Source organism: Podarcis cretensis, assembly GCF_951804945.1.
Source record: "Podarcis cretensis genome assembly, chromosome: 3".
Classification (NCBI taxonomy): Eukaryota; Metazoa; Chordata; class Lepidosauria; order Squamata; family Lacertidae; genus Podarcis; species Podarcis cretensis.
Window position 1 is genome coordinate 67444916 of NC_137172.1, and position 19947 is coordinate 67464862.

Sequence of the window (19947 nt, forward strand, 5' to 3'; positions counted from 1 at the left end):
TGAGCTCCCCTCCAACGGCAGTGCTGCAACCACAATGACCAGGCAATGCGCACCCTAGGGTGGCTACTAGTCCTTCTAAGAGGCAGTTATCATCCCTTTGTCCCATCAAACATACATATGTAATCCCTTTATAACTAAAAAGAGGTTATAGTGGTATTATTTATATTCCTATATAACTAATAACAGAACATCCAAATTTATTTAGTGCCTGCCCAGTCAACCTCTACCCCCTTTCCTTTGTGTAAATGTGTGGATTCAAAGTATTATGATAGGAAGGAGAATTTAAAAATGAAAAATGTTTTCCCCTCAGATGTGATTTTTTAAAAAAGTTTGAAGCTGTATTCTTAAACATGCTTTAAAAACAGTTTGTTTTCAGGCCTCAGCCCAAGCCCGCCCACAACCTATGGTTTGTTTGGTGTTAGAAGTGGGTCTTAAGATCCTCAAAATAAAATCTGAACAAAATTGGTGAAGGAGCAAAGGGTTTATTGATTACAAAATGTTCTTGCAAGAGCTGGTGTCCAAAGTAGGCACACCCCAAATTGACAAAGCACAAGCTTATATTCCCTCCCTTGTCTCCCCATTAGCTTGGTACTACAAGGTTTACAGCTTATCATGACCGCCTAATTACCCAGCTAACATTCCCGCCCCTGTTTACATCTCCCATTACTCTGATTTTGACACCCACCCTTCTTGTTTATCCTATTCCTTATTTGATCTATGTTCCTATGCATTTACATACTGATGCAAGCAACATCCTGACCACTAGTTGTCCCAGTTACAGGTGTAAGCAAGTACTATACCTGCTGAAGCCTATGAATAAACCATACTCCAGCCTCAAGCTGTCCTACTTACGAGCATCCTAACCACAAGCTGTTCTAACAATGTTGTTGTTGTTGTTTAGTCGTTTAGTCATGTCCGACTCTTCGTGACCCCATGGACCAGAGCACCCCAGGCACTCCTGTCTTCCACTGCCTCCCGCAGTTTGGTCAGACTCATGCTGGTAGCTTCGAGAACACTGTCCAGCCATCTCGTCCTCTGTCGTCCCCTTCTCCTTGTGCCCTCCATCTTCCCCAACATCAGGGTCTTTTCCAGGGAGTCTTCTCTTCTCATGAGGTGGCCAAAGTATTGGAGCCTCAGCTTCATGATCTGTCCTTCCAGTGAGCACTCAGGGCTGATTTCCTTAAGAATGGAGAGGTTTGATCTTCTTGCAGTCCATGGGACTTTCAAGAGTCTCCTCCAGCACCATAATTCAAAAGCATCAATTCTTCGGCGATCAGCCATCTAAGGTTGTCTAGCAATTGCAGGATTGTGGATTATGTGAAAAAGCAACATGATCATTTCTCACATTTGGGATTGCCTTTTTCTAGTTTTTTTTACTAAACTGTTAGCTTCATTAGTCATCACACATGTATAGAAGATGCTTGCTTAAATTAAAATTCCTGGCTTTTAATGCTGGTGACTGGAGTTACTACATATGCATGTGTACTTCGGCCTAATTTATTTTCCTGACACGTTACTTTTTTAAAAATTCTTATTTTCTGAAAAACTAACCAACCTTGGCTCCTCTTTATTAACTGTGTGATTAAAGCAGTGTGGGAAAGTTATCTTGTTTACAAGGTTGCAAAGGAGAACTAAACAGAGGCGAGGAAATAATCTCATTTTATACAGTTGCAATCCATTCTGCTTATGCCTTTAAAAATACAGGTGTGCCAACCTATTTTTGCTGTCAGAACTAGAGCTTCTCCAAGCAGTTTATGTGGACAAGACAAAGGAAAATATTTTTCATTGTCACTTTGCCCACAATGTTACTGAGGCAGCAAATAACTTCCCACAGAAAAATCATTCTACATAGGCCTTAGCAGTGAAGGCCTCAAACAAATTCTGCCTCTTCCAGCAGTAGAGATGATAGAGCAATGACCGCTAAGAGAAATCATAAAGCTGCCATGCATTTTTAATATCCTAAAACCTATTACATAGTGGACAGAATATTATAATAGCGTAAAAGAGACCTAATGGAAGAAATTACCAATAAAGAAACATCACTAGGTAGAATGGCTTAGTTCAAGGTGGATCAATGGATTTCATCTTGAGAATAGTGTTTTAAATGAAATCTTCTGATATTTCCTGCTCTCTTGAAAGACTGGCTTGGTGGCATCAGAGGAATTTTTACTCTATCTCCCTCAATGTTGTAAAATACAAAGCCCATTTAAGATAGCTTCTTTATGCAGGAGGGACTCTGTCCCACATTTTATCTTGTGAGTCGCCCTGAGATCTTTAGATAAAGAGCAGTATATAAATCCAATAAATAAAATAATAATAATTTAAACACACCAGATTTCAATCAGTTTTCAACCTAAGTAGGTCCATTAGGTGAAACTAAAACCTACAACACTGGTAGGAGACATGGGCGGCGCTGTGGTCTAAACCACTGAGCCTCTTGGGCTTGCCAATCGGAAGGTCGGTGGTTTGAATCCCTGCAACAGACTGAGCTCCCATTGCTCTGTCCCAGCTTCTGCCAACCTAGCAGTTCAGAAGCAGACCAGTGCAAGTAGATAAAAAGGTACCGCTGCAGTGGGAAGGCAAATGGCATTTCTATGCACTCTGGTTTCTGTCACAGTGTCCCATTGCGCCAGAAGCGGTTTAGTCATGCTGGCCACATGACCCGGAAAGCTGTCTGCAGACAAACACCAGCTCCCTCGGCCTGAAAGTGAGATGAGTGCTGCAACCCCATAGTCGCCTTTGACTGGACTTAACCATCCAGGGGTCCTTTACCTTTACCTTACATCACTGGCAGTGGTGATTCTTAATGTCATGTGCGAAAACAGTTCGAAATGAGAGATCTTAGTTCTAAATGATTTCTAGAGCTTTGGCTTTCTAAAATATTTTGAGGTGCATCCCCCCTCTCCGATTCATGTGGTTGATTATACTGGGTACTGGGATTTTAGAGATTGGTGCTAGACCAATGCATCAAGATCTGGGATGGCCGAGAGTTCCTCTTCCTTATATCGGTTATTGTTGCCAGTCTGATATACTGCAGTTATATTAAGTTCGTTTACATGGATCAGAAGTAGTGCCCAGAAGGAAAATACTAATTAGCTGATAAAATATTAATTCAGAGAGCATTTTGCAAGTTGAGTGCAACAAAATACTCAACTGATGTTTTGTTCCAATGCTGTAAACACATTTGGGTGATTACTGTGACTACCTTTTGGCTTTCACACCAATACTGCTTTAAGGAGTTTGGGTGAAATGTATGGGAAAGGGATCCAATTTGCTACCCTCACAAGTACAATAGCTTCTCTTCTCTCTTTTTTTACACATGCACACACATTCTGGACTGCTTGGGAAGCAGTTTTTGTGCGAGTGAGTCTAGTTTCCATGGTTACCCTGGTAGCATGTCACTCCATCAACAAGCCCTAACCTCTTAAGGGGGCACGGGCTGCATGGCTTTCATTTTATCCCTTATATTATGGAGGGAGGAGAGAGCAGCTGAGAAAAGGGAAGAGTATTCCCCCTTCCACCTTTTGTAGAATGAGAGCTTCCTGCAATTACATGCTGCTGTTCTTCAGTTTTACCTTCAGTTTGTTTAGTTTTAAAGGAATGAACAGGATACCCTCAAAAAGGCATAGAAGATTAATTCATCCCTGAATCTGTGATATGCTAATTTAATTTATTACCATGCTTTGTTTTTACTGACAATCTTTTTCAAGGTAGCTCTAAGCTATTCACATGCAATTTTATTATCTGCTGTATGACATTTCCCTGATTTTCATTGCAAGCTGCTTCAAAATTGAAATGAAATTAGATAACAGCTTTAAAATCAATCAATTGATACATTCCTCTGCTTCATACAGAATTATACTGATGGTCAACCATTTAATCAAGGCCAAAATCAAGCATGAGAACGACTGCTTCACCCCCACCCTACAAACACCCTCACTAGTATTAATCTTGCCTGGAACATATCCTGTGCAAGTCCCATTTGAATGAATGGGAAGACATGCCTTGATGGCTGACTGCCAGGAAGTCACACAGACACCACCATGAGCTCCATAATCAAAGAAAGACAGGATATAAAAGTAAGAAAACTAAAATTAACATGCTTAAATCTGTCAAGCATGAAACTCACCCAAACAGAAAGAATTAGCCCATCTTTACTGATTCTGGGAATAATATATAAAGAGCCCAAATCTTTAGTGATTCATAAAGTGCAAAGTTAAACACAGAAGCTTCTGAACCTTATATTTCTTGCGGTAAACTGAACACAGGTGGGGGAATTAGAATGCTGGAAGACATAGAAAAATCATTCACAGATCACCATTTGGAGTGGCATGCCAGCAAACAGTTCATTCCTGGCATTTAAAATTTAGCACATGGCAGTAAATAGCTGAAAAAGACAGTCCTATAACACAAGAAGGTATTGCAGGTGAAAAAGGAACATTAGAAAATGGGACAGAATTAGTTTTGGCAAATTGCCCTCCTTGAAAATATATCTCATAAACTAAAAGTATCTAAAGGACAGAACTCAGGTGACCTTTCTCTTTTTTGACCATGTGGCATGATTTTATTTCCTCTTCGAATATTGAAGCACAAGCATGGTCACCAGTCTATGCAAACATCTGGCTCATCTAAGACTTTATAAGAACCTTTACTCTCAAAAATACTGGAACTCACAGGTGGAAAATACTTTGTTATTTGTAAAAGGAATCATTTTATGAGTCAATACTTTATTGCCTCGGTAGGTGCATTCTGTGACCCAGATTTGCAAATGACGAGACAGAAAGGTTGGGATGAAATCAGGCCAAATCTTTATTGACTGTGGCAGGTTGAGTATGGGTTGGCATTGCAGTAGGACCGGATCAGTTCATCATTCTACTCGCCACCAGCTGGTGGGGTTGGACAGTGCCAAACCTCTTCCATGGGAGCTGTCTAGTGCTGAACCCTGTTGTGGTGCAAACCAAGCTTCCAAGGCCTCACTGGGAGACTGGGATGAGGATTCCAGCCATGCTGGAATTATTATTTGTATATAATCTTATTTAGTTGACTTACCATAAGTATTTTCTACAAATCAAAGATTGGACCTACCAATTCATCATTTACTGCAGGGCTGAAACTAGGCTTTCTATCACCTGGGGCAAAGACCCCATTTGTCACACGCCCCATGCGTGTTTCTAGAGGCTTCACCCAGGGCTGAGACCCCAGCTAGCCCCTGTTAGCTATGGCCCTGTTTACTGCTCCATATATCAAGTACAGTGGTACCTCAGGTTACAGATGCTTCAGGTTACAGACGCTTCAGGTTACAGACTCTGCTAACACAGAAATAGTACCTTGGGTTAAGAACTTTGCTTCAGGATGAGAACAGAAATTGCAGGGTGGTGGTAGCGGGAGGCCCCATTAGCTAAAGTAGTACCTCAGGTTAAGAACAGTTTCAGGTTGAGAACGGACCTCCGGAACGAATTAAGTTCTTAACCCGAGGTACCACTGTACTCCAATAATTATTGGAACACAGGCATAAACAAATTGTTTTCAAATGTGTAAGGTCAAAAACCTCCATTCTTGCATGAACTGGCCCAAGGCTGGAGATTCCATTCATACAACTTAAACCCTTTAAACAAAATGCAAAAGCCCTTTCTCTTTTGTGTTCCTTTATTCCATATGACCATCTACTACCCAAGCCAAAGATCACCCAAAGTAAAATTCCTCATCAGGTCAACAATCTTAAGACCTACCAGTTTGATTCACCAGACAAAAAAGATTTTAGTCCTCTAATCCTAAACTATCAGGTACCTGTTTACATTTGTGTGAACTGCCTTCCACTGATGGCACTACACAAAAATAGACAAAACTTTATGCAGTGAAGTTTAGCCCAACCACATTCAGCATTCTTCTTCTAGAAGATGTCTAAGGATTACACAATAGATAGAAGAAAATTGTGTTGTACAGAATATGCAGGATCTACTATTGGTGATTTCAAGAGGCAAGAAACAGACAATCCATATTTCAGGGGATTTTATCGGCTTTAAAGAAAGAACTATCTCTGAACCCTAACACGTGCATACATAGTTTTGAAACTACAAGAGAATTTGATGTAAATTTACACCAAGTAATTAAAACCACGTTTGGTAAACGGTATTAGGCCTTTACTCGTGATAGTCAGCCTTTTTAAGTTTTCACAAAAGAGAATCCAGAGTAAGTGAAGCCACAGGCAGCGGAGCAACATGGTTATAGTCTGTCTTTGTCTCCGATTCCTTGAGACTGACTGAAATGCAAGTCAAACAGCCACTGGAGCCAAAGAACAAAGGAGAGCCCAGTTGTCATTATGCTGATGCTGCTGCAACATCAAAAAGCGCCTGACATCACTGTGCACTCCGCACATCCGGACTTCAAAGAAGAATAAATATTTGATCACAATCGACTGTTTCTCTGGACTGAATTTCGAAGGGAAACTTTCCATGTCTTTTGCCTCCTTCCTACTCAGAGAGCTGTAATCCAATTCTACCCCGTGCCGATAATACGAGGTGCAATGGAGCCCTGAGGCCTGCCCGGGCGTGGCTCTTCTCTTTTGATCTTTCTTCTCTCTCTTTCTCTCTCCCCTCCCTCCCTCCTCTCCCCACCCCCCACCCGCTCTCCCTTTCCGGGGCCCAATGAGGTCAGCTCATGAATATTGCTGCATTATCCCGAGCAGCTCTGGCTCCGCTTGGTACCTCGTGCATCCGTGGGCGTGTGCAGTTTAGCCAGCCTAAGAGGACACCAAGTGGGGGGTAAGTAACGCTGATGCCGGCGGGAGCCATTGTTCGCAAAGAAAAAGGGCAATCGCACAGCAGGGCAACTTAACAAAGCCTTGATCCTTTGTAGAGAGAGTGCGTGCAGACTCTCCGCCTGCCGAAACCTGGATAAAAGTTCAAAAAGAGCTTCGAAATCTCGACACGCTGGAAATAGACCGTTGCTGGGGGCGGCGGGGGGTGGAGATAAGTGAACAAATAGAGCCGCCTCTGAGCTGCTGGCTGTTTTCAAGGTAGCCTATGCTAAATGGTGAAGTATGGAATTCCTTCTTTGTTTCTCTCTCTTCCGCTCCCCACCCCCCTTGCTTTAACATGGAAATCTGCAGAGGCGCAACATTCTGCCACCTCTCTGAAACCACGTGACGATGTCCCAGAGATCTAGGGGGGGGGGAGAGATTCTTGGTTTTGATTGTAACTTTATTTTATTTTTTTAAATGGGATATGAAGTTTGTATAGAGAGCGTATCAAACGCTGCTGCAATTGAAGACTTGAAGGAGGTCATAGGATGTCCTTGGTAAAAGTGATGACTCTGCTGCAATGCAACTTGGAGGTGGGAGGAGGTTGTAAATGTGAAGGACTGTAGGTTTTATATATATATATATATATATATATATATATCCCTATAGGTATATCCAAACTCTTGAAGGTTATTGTGTAGCGTTTTGGTTTTTGCTTTGTTTTGAGAATCTGAAGTTTCATTCAGTAAAACCAATTTGAATTTCAGATTGAAGATGAAGTGTTTGAGAAACAGTGATTTCAAATAATTGCTAACATTTGGCAACCTGCAGACTTTAGATTAATAGAATGTAAAACATTTACTAATTTAGGCTGCAATCCCATCTACACTTGGGAATTCTAGAATTCAGAAGGTGGTTATTTTATTTTATTCACTCTAATAAAATGTGGGTGGTGGACTGATCTTCTCCCATTTGATATATTGTAGTTGCCTGCATTATAATAAATTAATAATATTTCACTTCTTTTAAGTACTTCATCTAAAATAAGAATCTGCAGCATTGGCACCTAAGCAAATAATTAGATAATCTAGTGTTTTTCTGGCATATATAGACTGCTAAAATCTGGCAACAGACCTTGTCTATTTCATCGTCTCATGTAAAACTTTCTTGGTCACCCTCTCTCTTCATGCACATATACCGGTATATTATGCTTAGTTTGTAATAATTGTCATAAGGTGCTGTTGAGATTAATATTGCAAATTGAGGTTATACTTTTCTGGATTAATAATAACTTTGAGATCTACCATTATACTATATATTTTGCCCATTCTTTCCATTTAAAAATGTAGATTAGAAATACAAAAGTGTCTGTATTTCAGCTAAAACACACCCTTTGTAGAAAAATAGTCTTTAGCATTTGAATGCACATAGCTGGAAGTTAGAAGGGAAGTTCAGCAATTCTAATAAAATTCCCTACACTTGGAGAACAAAAAAGAAATACAGAAGTGTTTGTGGGGTTGGACAGGGTTGAGGAGGAAGAAATTAAAGTGCTTTACTGAACAACTAGATTTGTTTTACATGATTATAAGTATGTTTTAGTTGTAACTTGGAACATGATTTCATTCTCACCTTGGAGATCCTGGTTTTGAGTTCCAAGTCCAGAGGTTCTCAATAATAATTATAGTATTATTATTATAATTATATCCTGCCCATCTGACTGGGTTGCCCCAGCCACTCTGGGCAGCTTCCGTCAAACATTAGAAACTTCCCTATACAGAGCTGCCTTCAGATGTCTTCTAAAAGTCAAATACTGTAGTTGTTTATTTCCTTGATATCTGATGGAAGGGTGTTCCACAGGGTGGATGCAACTACTGAGAAGGTCCTATGCCTGGTTCCCTGTAACCTCATTGGATCTCAGTGTTGAACAGCGGGCCGAACAATGGGAGGGGAGACACTCCTTCAGGTATACAGGGCTGAACTATTTCTTCTTTTGAAGAAGTCAAGAGTATATTTTGGATGGGTTGGCTCCCATGTACAGATTCAAACCTTGTGTGGCTTCAGCAGTAGTTTTGCATCTTATTGTTTCCGACTGTTCCCTTATTATTTACCACCAACGTACCTGGAGTAATACAGAAGCTACAAAGGAAGTGGCCTGCAATTTAAATTTGCAAGGAAGACAGTAGAGGGAGGGGAGGAAGAGAGGGTTAGACAGGGATGAATGTGAACAAACATGCAGTGAAATCTGGTCCATGTCTTCTTCCTAGGCAAGTGTGTATAGGATTGCAGCCATAGACACCCACATTTATTATTGGGGCTCAGGGTAAAGGGAATAGCCACTATAAAGTGAAATAATGGTGGGGTGTACAATGCCTGTTGTTCAGCATTGAATGAGCACACAAACTTGTGTCAGCCAATCAGAACAAGGCCAAAGCTCACCCAGTGAACAGCTCCCCCAGCTTGTTTGTATGGTTTGATAGTACACTAGTAAGATAGTGTACTAGTAAGATAGTAGCTACTGAGAACCTTTCATTACCCCTTTTACAGAGTTGTGGGTTAACTAGCACAAAGTGCAATAAAAGCAAGCATGGAATTTGGGATGAGAAAGGCTGGATGACCCATTTTAAAACGACTATATGGAACCAGCCCCACTGCCCTCTAGAAGTACTTAGGACCAAGTGATTAGACGAACTAATTCTTTGAGGAATAGTCCGGATGAGGTGATTTTGAGCGTTTGGAACCAGAAAATTAGCAGTCGAAAAGGCTCCCCTTCCCGGAATAGCAAATGTTTTTTCTGCAAAGCTGGAGTGCTCTCAAAGCAACCCCCCCAGGTGACGACTCTGCCTTGGAGAAGAGCGCGATACTTTTTGCGCCTGGGACTTTTCGCAAACCTCGTGGCGCCGCTTCCAACTCCGCCCTCTTTCTTGGAGGCCCTCGGTTCCCATTGTGGCGAGCAGGCCGGCTTGGTGATGGGCTGCTGAGTCATTAACGAGCGCTCTGTGTGTGCCTCTTTCCCCAGCTCGAAGGGCAGCTAGGGAGGGACGATGACCCTTGCGGGGCCGGACCTTTCTGCGACGCCTGGGAGATAGCATCAGCCATGAGCCAGCCGCCTAGCGGAGGCGCTGCTGCTACCGCCTCTCCTCGCCTGCATCCAGAGGGGAGCAGCAGCCGAAACAAGCAGCAGCAGCAGCGAGCATCCTCTCCAGGCAGACCCAAGGATTCCCCCGTCCGCCAGCCCTCCCCGGCTGCTAGCTCACCCCGCTCCGCGACGGCTGCTGCAGCCGCTGCCTCCAAAGGAAGCTCCGCCCGGCAGTCGCCGCCGCCACCGCAGCAGCAGCAGCCGCCGCCCGGGCAGAAAGCGGGCCGGGCGAAGGGAGGCGGAGTGGGAGGGGACAAGGCGTCCGCACAGCCTGCGCTAGCGAGGAGCGCGGCGCCGCTGGGAGCTGTCCAGGCCGGGGATGGTGCTGAAGTTCAAGCCGCCACGCCCCTGGTCCCGGCAGGAGGTTGCCCGAAGGCAGCGCCGAGGCCTGCGGCTGACAAGCGGGAGGCGCCTCCCAGAGACCCCGAGCTCGCCTCTCTCGGAGCTGGAGAGCAGCCGCAGACGCCGGCTGGAGAGGAGGAGGAGAGGGAGGGCCCCTTCGCGCTCTCACAGCCGCCACCCAAGAGCTGGAGCCGAGGCAAAGCGGGCAGGCCTCTACCGAAGGGCGGAGGGGACGCAGCCCCGGCTCCTCCGGCCTCTTGCGCGGCAGCAGCGAAGGGCGGCGGCTACTGGAAGGAAGGATGCCTGCAAAGTGAGCTCATCCAGTTCCACCTCAGGAAGGGGCTGGCAGCGGCCCAGATGCAAAGCAAAGGCAGCAGCCCGGGGAACGGCGAAGACGCGGCCGCCAAGCAGCCTCAGCCTGCCTCGTCGACCCCGTCGCCAATGGCGCTGGCTGGGGCGGAAGAGGGCAATGGGCGCAGCCGAGCCGCCGAAGGCGCCTTGAGCCTCAACCCTCAGCAGCAGCAGGAGCTGCAGGAAGAGATGGAGAAACTGCTGGAGGAGAATGAGACTCTCAAGGTGAGCAGAAAAGGGGGGGGGGAGGGCTGAAAGAATGTGGGCCAGCCCGGAGTGGGGAATTCAACTGGAGAACCCCACTAGTAGAAGACAAAGCAATCAATCAATAGATGCTAAACCTTCTGGTTTCAAAATGGGGAGGAGGCACAAAATGGGGAGGAGACATACTTTGACACAAATATGAGCAGCTGCTACATTCCACCTACTCCCATCAAAAAGGAAAATGTTTATATTCTGCTGCATTTCTGAGAGGGGAAGCTCTGGTTCTCCACCTGTGCTACCCCTGATCAAACATTGGATTGTTTGCATTTGATAAATTCAGCTTTTTGGAATAGCAGTCAGAATATAGCAGTTTCCCAGCCAGACCCTACAAAGCATTCATAGCTGACATGCCAAACAATGAGCATCTATGTTCATTCTTCCCCTCTCATGTGTGAAGCAGTCCAAATTTTGCCATGTGCAAATGCATCCTCTTTACATGTCTTAAGGGAATGTTTAAAGTAATTATTCTTTTCAGATCAGATGGCTCTTTCCTGCTACCATTTGTTTCACCTGTTAGGGAAGGGATTGCATGCTAGGTCTCCTTAAGATTACAGTTACACTTTACAGTTAGTATGCAACTCCTGAGTATTTATCTACTATCATATCAGGAATGACTATGTGGTGATAAGATAGGTAAGACCAACATGCCTCTTGCTTTGCCATTGTAGAGCTGATAAGTGCTATGGGTTGTAACCAATGTTAGTCATACTCAGAGTAAACCCATTGAAATGAATGGAATTGGCTATATTAGGGCCATTACTTTTTAGTAAGTCAACTGAGTATCTTGTAGTAGATACAGCTCTGTTTACTTCTTGTTGCTCCCCACAATGGATAAGTACCATTTACTTATGATTTATTAATGGATTCCCTACCAATATACATGTTGGCATATGAGAGCTATTATGGGGGCAGGCATAAGATAGCAATGGATACATCTGTCGAAAATATGTGTAGATTATCCGAAGGTGCTGTTTGTTATTGCTTTTAGTAATAGCACTAAAGGTTACTTTAATTTTTATTTATTTATTACTTTAATTTATGTGAACTAACCTTGTATGGTGGATTTCTGTCTGTCCTGTCTGAATGGGTGTCAGAATGAGATAGACGAGCTGAGGACTGAGATGGATGAGATGAGGGACAGCTTCTTCGAAGAGGATGCCTGCCAACTGCAGGAAATGCGCCATGAATTGGAGAGGGCCAATAAAAATTGCAGGATCCTCCAGTATCGCCTTCGAAAAGCAGAGCGCAAGAGGCTCCGCTATGCACAAACTGGGGAAATTGATGGAGAACTTCTACGTAGCTTGGAGCAAGACCTAAAGGTACCATGGGGTCAGAAATTGGCAAATGGTAGAGGGAGCTCGTGAGGGGAAGAACACTTAGGCTAAGAAGTTGCTTTGTTGCTTTGACAGTTGTTTCATTGACCTCTGTATAAAGCTACCCAAGGCTCTACAGAGGCCATTTGAATGGGCAAATGTGTCTTGAAGACAAAAGTGTCCAACCTTGTAGTTGATACACTACAGTATATCTCACAAATATGTGATGCAAACCTTGATGATGCAATCACATTTGATTTAAAGAAACCGCAACATAATATAATTACGTTAGAGGCCTAGATCTTTTCCTCCTACATTATGACTAGTTAGTCAAATTTGTATTCTCTTTCCATATTAAAATTTTCAGTGGTATGTTTTCTACCTTTTCTCATCCCTAGATTGAAAGACAGTCTGTATTCTAATTAACTGTATTTCATAGACAATTATGTTTCCCATAAGAACAAGTGAGTCATTCTCTCCTGCTGCTTTCTGGTAAATAGCAGGTTTCTGGGTTGTTTCCAGCCAATCATTTTTCCTTTGACTTGCTGTAACTAGGGAAACTAAGATTAAAGCCACAATCTTATGTAGGCTTGTTTGGGGGGAAAGGCTATTGAAAGTGATCATTGATTTTGAAAAGATATCAAACTGTAAATATAATAGCATGCTAAACAAAATGTTAAAAAGGCTAGTTGAATGTTAATAGATAGAGCTGTGTACCGATAGATGAAATTGAATCTTACAGATTTTTACTTTTAATGGTTGTTATACTAAGTCTACACCAAGATGTCTAATAGTTCCTTTTCTGCTTGTTTTTACAATTTTAAAGCACCACATGTACTGTTTTGTAATATATTCATTTTTTTGTCATATCTTCAGTTTTTTATCTTCATACCCATTAACCTGATCTTTCAAGGTATGAAGATAAGATGTGAGTAAAATCCACGTAAATGTGTAAAGTGACAAAGCCTGTAAATTTGGAAAACAGATGAATTACAATTTTATGAACAATCCTCATTGTTAGAAGTAAAAGCCTTCTTAAGTATTTTTCATTGAATTCACTTTTACAGTGGCATACAGAAGCCACACATCTTTAGAACAATTTGTGCCCTACTCAGACATACCAGTTAATTTTTTTTCCTGCCCAATTAAAATTTGTAACCTTGATTTCTAAAGCATTACTGGATTCATCAGCCAAGGGGTACAGCCCCAGTTTTCATGTTAGTGTGAAGGAGATATTTCTACTAAGAAAAGTGAATGTAACTAAGACTCCCAGCTTCAAATAAAGCTTTTGGTTGGGCTGTGCCTAGTCTTCTAATGGAGAGAGATGGTATTTGATGTGGGAGTTCCAGTCACTTCTTAGCCATGTAATAATTAGGAGTACATTGGACTGCATGAACTAAGCCTCAATTAGGCTCCTTGGTGGGGAGAGTAATTTATTCAACTTCTAATGGAATTGAACCTTGTGGTCCCTTCCAACTCTGCAGTTCTATGATTCTATGTAACTAATAGAATTGGAAGGGAATCTAGAGGGAATGTGGTTGAACCCCAGACTCAATGCAGGATGCAACTACAACAAACCTGACAGACAATTGCTCAGCCTCTGCTTAAATACTCAGGAGATCCCACCACCTGGTGATACAATTTGTTCCACTGTCACACAACTCTTACCATTAGGAATATTTAGTGGAAATATACCTCCTAACTGGTCAGAATGCTACTCTAGCTTCAGAATTATCTACACCAACTCAGTTTTTGTTGGCAGACTACTCATATAACATAGTTCTGCTATAAATTTCTGCTTATTTAAAGTTTTAAACACTGTTGCATTTAGGTTGCGAAGGATGTTTCAGTGAGACTTCACCATGAGCTGGAAAATGTGGAAGAAAAACGCACCACCACAGAAGATGAAAATGACAAGCTAAGACAGAAGCTAATCGAAGTAGAGATTGCTAAGCAGGCTCTGCAGAATGAACTTGACAAGATGAAAGAGGTCAGTACTCACCCCTTTCCTTTGGGAATTGGGGAATATGGCAAGTTTTTGCCCCACCCTGAATTTCGTAACTGTTTAAATAGCAGTCGGTGTGCTTAATGGAAAGAGGGCAACCTGCATACAGAGTTACAGCTGCAGCCCAGTTTTGCTATCCTGCTTCTTTTGAATGTCCAATCTTTTCTAGTTCTTCATTTTGTGAGAGAGATGTCTGTCATGCAAGTGAACTCATTTCTGTTGGTTTAGTTGTTGAGTCACTGCATTTCATTTGAACTGCAATAAAACATCCACAGTGTTTGAAACATGAAGAGGTTTCAAGCCGGTTTTGCATGTGGTTGCTGTTTTACTGAATAAGCAACCGCATGTTGCTTTCCCTGTGAGTCATGAAATTCAGCCTTTGAATAGCAGTTTGCCTCTTTAGATGTGGATTGTACAGTAACTAACGACTGCAGTTGACTTCTCTTTCTTGCTTCTGCCAGGATAAAACTCCTGAATATCTTTCTTGCATTATTTTCTTCAGCATTTGCTCTGACAAGTCCCACATGGGATTCATATTTCACCAGAGATCTATTTCTTTGGCTGTTATCTTTGTTATGGTGATTCAGTTATGTTTTGTGAAATTTAAGAGAGAGGCTCAAACACTAAATTTCTCACCTGGAATAGTCAAGACATAAATGGATGTTATGGGGGGGGGGTTACTATCATTGATGTATTTAAAAATCATGAATAGTATTGAGAACCCTGATTTGGAGGGATTTCAGTCTTCTCTTGATTGCTCATTAACTTGCCGTTGAATCACAGTTGTTGGATTTTGATAATACCAACGAAATGGCAGAGTGTTGAGCTCTTTTTGCTTACCAGTTCATCTGCTTCAGTTAAGTTCTTTAGCACAAAACTGGTGAATAGTCAATGGACAACCCGTAAGTTCCGGTAAGATGGCGACGGAGATAGCAGCATAGTCAGGTTCGCCTGCCTTCAATTAAGATTTTAAGTAGGTTTTTTAGCCTTCCTGGACTCTAATTTTACAGTTTTAATGATTTATTGGCTGTCTTATCACCTCACCACTGTCCCTGTTTTTCCTAGTTAGCGTTTTATTGTTTTATTGGCTTGTTGCTGTGCTACTGACCAAGCTGGCCTCCCCCATCAACAAATGCCTAAAGGAGCGGCTCCTGAGATTGATTGCCTGCTTTGATTCCTGGCTAAAAACTTGGACTAACATAGGGTCAGGGAGATCTGGCACTAAGCTTTAGCTTACGCCGACTTCGACTCCAGCCCGAGTGATTTATTACCTCCTTATCAATAGATCTCTTTATAGCAGTGTCAACAGGTAACCTATGAGTGATAAGAGGTAAACAATGCTCGGACTACAACACACACTGAAAATAAAAATCAAAGTTTTACCTTGACACTAGCAATACCCTGGGGGGTCGGGGGAAGGAAGTGAATGCTCAGTTTTTGTTTTTCTGTGATAGAATACGGAAAAAGTTGTTTCCATAATATGTTTTTTTACTTTTAAAATAATATTTATTACTTTTAAACCTTACAAACAAGAAGAAAAAGAAAAGGAGAAAAAAGAAGAAGAAAACAAAAGAAAGAAAAAACAATACAATACAATATATAAACAATACACCACACAACATTAACGCATTAAACTAAACAAAACAGAACAAAAGCAATTTAAAAACATACATCATACCATTTCAATGCCTTATCTTTCATTCCCTTGTTTCATCGACTTCCTCTCACCTCCCTTTTTGTGTTCCACTTCTATTAATTGTTTCAGCAAATCCTTTCCATCTTTAACTATTTTCTGTCATATAAATATCTTAACTTATTTTAACCTTATTTCCATTAATACTATAATACTTATTTATGCTTAACTCCTTATAACACTTCTACTAAGGCCATATAATTTAATTCCAACATTTTTCTAACACTCATTAATTTTACCCTATTTCTATAAATAAACTTTAAACTTTTCCCAATCTTCTTCCACTGTCTCTTCTCCCTGGTCTCGGATTCTGCCAGTCATTTCCGTCAATTCCATATAGTCCATCAACCTGGTGATCTTCTGTCCAAGGCTCTTAACTCTTTTCCAGGTCCCTTCTGCAAGTCTTCTTCGTATTTATACATACACTTTACTTCGTCTTCTGCTGATCTTGTTCTTAATTTTCTTTCTTTGATGCTGAAGAGTAGGTCTCGGGGGAGCTCCAACCTAACAATGTTTTTATTCCTTCTCGACATGTCATCCACATCTCCGTGGTTAAAACTAAAATCCAAAAGATATTTCAGGACGTGTTTCAAAGTCCCTCCAAATCTGCAGGTCCTCACAACTCCAATTTCCTCCTGACCCAGGTCCAGATCCAAAAGGTCAGTAAATCCCTGCATGAGGTGATCTATCCAACTTTCCTTCTCCAGTCCAAGCAGGGTTCCAATATGACTTTCTCTGAATTCAATCATAGAGGGCAACAACTTATAATCATCAAATTGCCTCTGTAAGGCTGGGGCTCTCTCCCTCTCCACTTGTATTACTTTAGGTTCAACAACCACAACTCTCTCCCTCGCTTTCTCCACCATTTGGCATGTCAAAGTAGATTCCTGTATCGGTTCCTGAATAGTTTCTGTGTAGATGTCCCAAATTAGTCGCTTTTTGTCCCAAAATATCAATTTTAATATTCATCACATCTGTCTTCTTGTGGAGCTGTTCCAATGACTCACTTATCTTGCATAGTGCAATCACTAAGGCTTCTTCTGTCGACATTCTCAAGCAATCCAAGGTCAATCTCACCGTTTTCTCTTGCAGCTGGAGATTCCACCAGCCCAACTCTTGTAACAATTTCAAAGGCTCCCTCTAGAAGGAAACAATTTCTGTTTGTATCAATCCTTTTAAGCACAGTTCAAGCAGTAAAATTAGTTTCAATTTTCAGCTACTTTTACTCCTTTTTAAACGCAGAAGGAGACAATGAAAACAATGTATTTCTCTTATTTAACTGTCACAGTCAATGAACTTTCCCAAAAACGTCAGTCTTACTAGCAGTCCATTTCCAGGTTCAGAGCGGTGGTGATCCAACTTTCTTCACTCTCTCCTGCAGGCTTACGCTGTCCAAAATTTCCCCCCTCTTCTGCTGCCTCCAAGGGGGGGTTTAATGATTTTAACCGATGGAAGTTTAATCCTTTACATAGGACTTTCCAAGACTTTAGCTTGCAAATTCTTTGCTTCAATCTATTTACAAAAGGGGAAGGCGGACTTCCTGTTTGAAACCTCCCTGTTTCAGTGCCAAATTAAGACATTTAAAAATCCAATTTTCCGTTCTACTCACGGGTAGTTGTTTAGAATCAAATTGTCCACAGGAAAAAGTCAGCGCTCTCCGGCAACAGCAATGCGGCTTCACTCCGTGAAAGAAGCAGTCAATTCGAAGCACCGCGCCGCTCACCCCACATCGCTCCGGATCCCCGAAACTGGGTCTCCCCGCGAGTAGGGGAGGCACAAAAGGTGCCAGCCAAATCCCATGTTCACAGGCTTCTCCCGCCTGTGATTTTTAGTGGGTCTCCGCCTTCGCCATGGCGGCCAGACCCTGAATTCCACGGAGCAAGTTCCTCCCGATCAGAGGAATTCCGCCATTGCCGGAGGCGCTATGTTTGGGTATGTTGATGAAGTTGATGGCAGTAAGTAAGACCTGCAGTTGACATGCCTTGCACACAGATGTTCCAAGTTTCTACCTCTGACATCTCCTCTCCATACAGAGCTATGAAAACCCCCCCTCTCAGTAAAGACAATACTGAGCTAGATGAGCCAGTGGTCTGACTCTGAATAAAGCAGCTTCTTCATATATTCCTGTTATGTTTTAGTGAGAATCCAGCCATGGGTATCCTAGGTGGATTAGAAAGTGTGTGCAATGGATCTCACCTTGGGCTTTTGGAGAATGCTTACACTACTATATTGTAATCCTGTTTTGGGGAACAAGGGATGTGGTTGCAGATAAGCTGCTCCCTTGGTGCTGAAGGAATCACCCTTGTTAACACCCTCATTAAGAATGACAGACCCCATGAGGTTCCATAATAAGAGGAAAAATATGACTTCATCTCTTGGGGTGTTATGCATTTGTTATACAGCTTTATAGTACTCATAGGTAACTTCATGGGACTTCCTTCTCAAGCATATGGGGGGGGGGGTTTAGAGGGAACATCTGAGTGGCATAACGCCCAAGTAGTTGGTTTGACATTATTCTTTTCTCTTGTGATCAGGAGTGGAATAAGTGCAAGGCTGGCCAACAGTGAGTTGTATCCAATGCTAGTCCTACTCAAGTAAAGGTAAAGGGACCCCCGACCATTAGGTCCAGTCGCGGATGATTCTGGGGTTGTGGCACCCATCTCGCTTTATTGGCCGAGGGAGCTGGCGTACAGCTTCCAGGTCATGTGGCCAGCATGACTAAGCCGCTTCTGGTGAACCAGAGCAGCGCATGGAAATGCCGTTTACCTTCCTGCCTGAGCAGTACCTATTTATCTACTTGCACTTTGACGTGCTTCCGAACTGCTAGGTTGGCAGGAGCAGGGACCGAGCAACAGGAGCTCACCCCGTCGCGGAGATTCGAACCACCAACCTTCTGATCGGCAAGCCCTAGGCTCTGTGGTTTAACCCACAGCGCCACCCGTGTCCCTTAGTCCTACTCAAGTAGGCTCATTCAGATTAATGAACATCACAAACTTAGGCCCATTAGGTCTATCCTGAGTAAAACTTAGATGGATACAACCCATAATGATTAATTATTCAACCGGGATCCAGAGATGTATATTTTACCCTGTTTAAAATGTAGTATCCAAAATTATACATGCAGCTGCTGGGTGACCTTGGCCCAGTCACACTTCTTTGAAGTCTCTCAGCCCCACTCACCTCACAGAGTGTTTGTTGTGGGGGAGGAAGGGAAAGGAGAATGTTAGCCGCTTTGAGACTCCTTAAAGGGAGTGAAAGGCGGGATATCAAATCCAAACTCCTCCTCTTCTTCTTATATTTAGTTACTAAGAACTGCTCAAAATCATGAATAGTTTTCTGATTATTTCTGCTTGTATAGCTGCTAATGACATTGCAGGTTTTTTAAAAAAACAAAAATCATTTCCATGGTATATGTGAGAGATGGGAGTCAGTGTGCAAAAGAATCCTGATATCACAGATCCCTGCAATACTTGCCAACATATTTCAGGGCCTTAGAAGAGAAGAAATACTTTTGTACATAGCTCAGCAGTATATTGCATTCCTTGCACATGGGCCTAACTACATGTTTTATGGAAATGCACATAACAGGCTGTTTATGTGTTTTTAAGAAAAGCAGCATTGGGAGGGGGTTTGAACTGAAAAGTGATGGTGGGGTGCTTAACTATTTCCCTGCTGGCTGCTGTGGCACGTCAAATGACCTCTCCTACCATACTCTCTTTCCCATGTTCTATGCACATACTGTATTCTGTTTTATTATATATAAGATTTATAGCCTACCCCACATCATGTATGATCTTGGAGCAGGTTGCAACAAATAAATATAAATAGATAAAATGAATACTTTTTATAGATTCTGGTTTTTAAAAATGTATTACAGGCCTTCGATCCGGACATATTAATATCCAAAGGGCTGCAGGAAGTGGGGGAGTTTTCAGTTGTCACTGGAACTGAACAGATCAGGAGGTGACCAAAGTTGATGGGCCTAGAATTCCACATCTGCTAATGCAGAGAAGGCCCTGTTTGCAGAGTCATTGACTATTTTTCTTTCTCTGTCAATTGTGGTACCTTCAAAAGGTCCTCACCAACTGACCTCAAAGCCCAGCT

The 19947-nt window shown here is 42.4% G+C and overlaps 1 protein-coding gene across 1 annotated transcript in view; it reads left to right on the plus strand.

Moving 5' to 3' along the window:
• Nucleotides 1–6986: 6986 nt before the first annotated feature.
• MTCL3 (MTCL family member 3) overlaps nt 6987–19947 on the plus strand; it is a 31330-nt gene continuing 18369 nt past the window's right edge. The window contains 4 exon segments of the mRNA XM_079970752.1: nt 6987–7015; nt 9756–10793; nt 11927–12151; nt 13977–14135. Of these exon segments, the coding sequence (XP_079826878.1) occupies nt 9834–10793; nt 11927–12151; nt 13977–14135 (1344 nt within the window). The 5' untranslated portion in view covers nt 6987–7015; nt 9756–9833.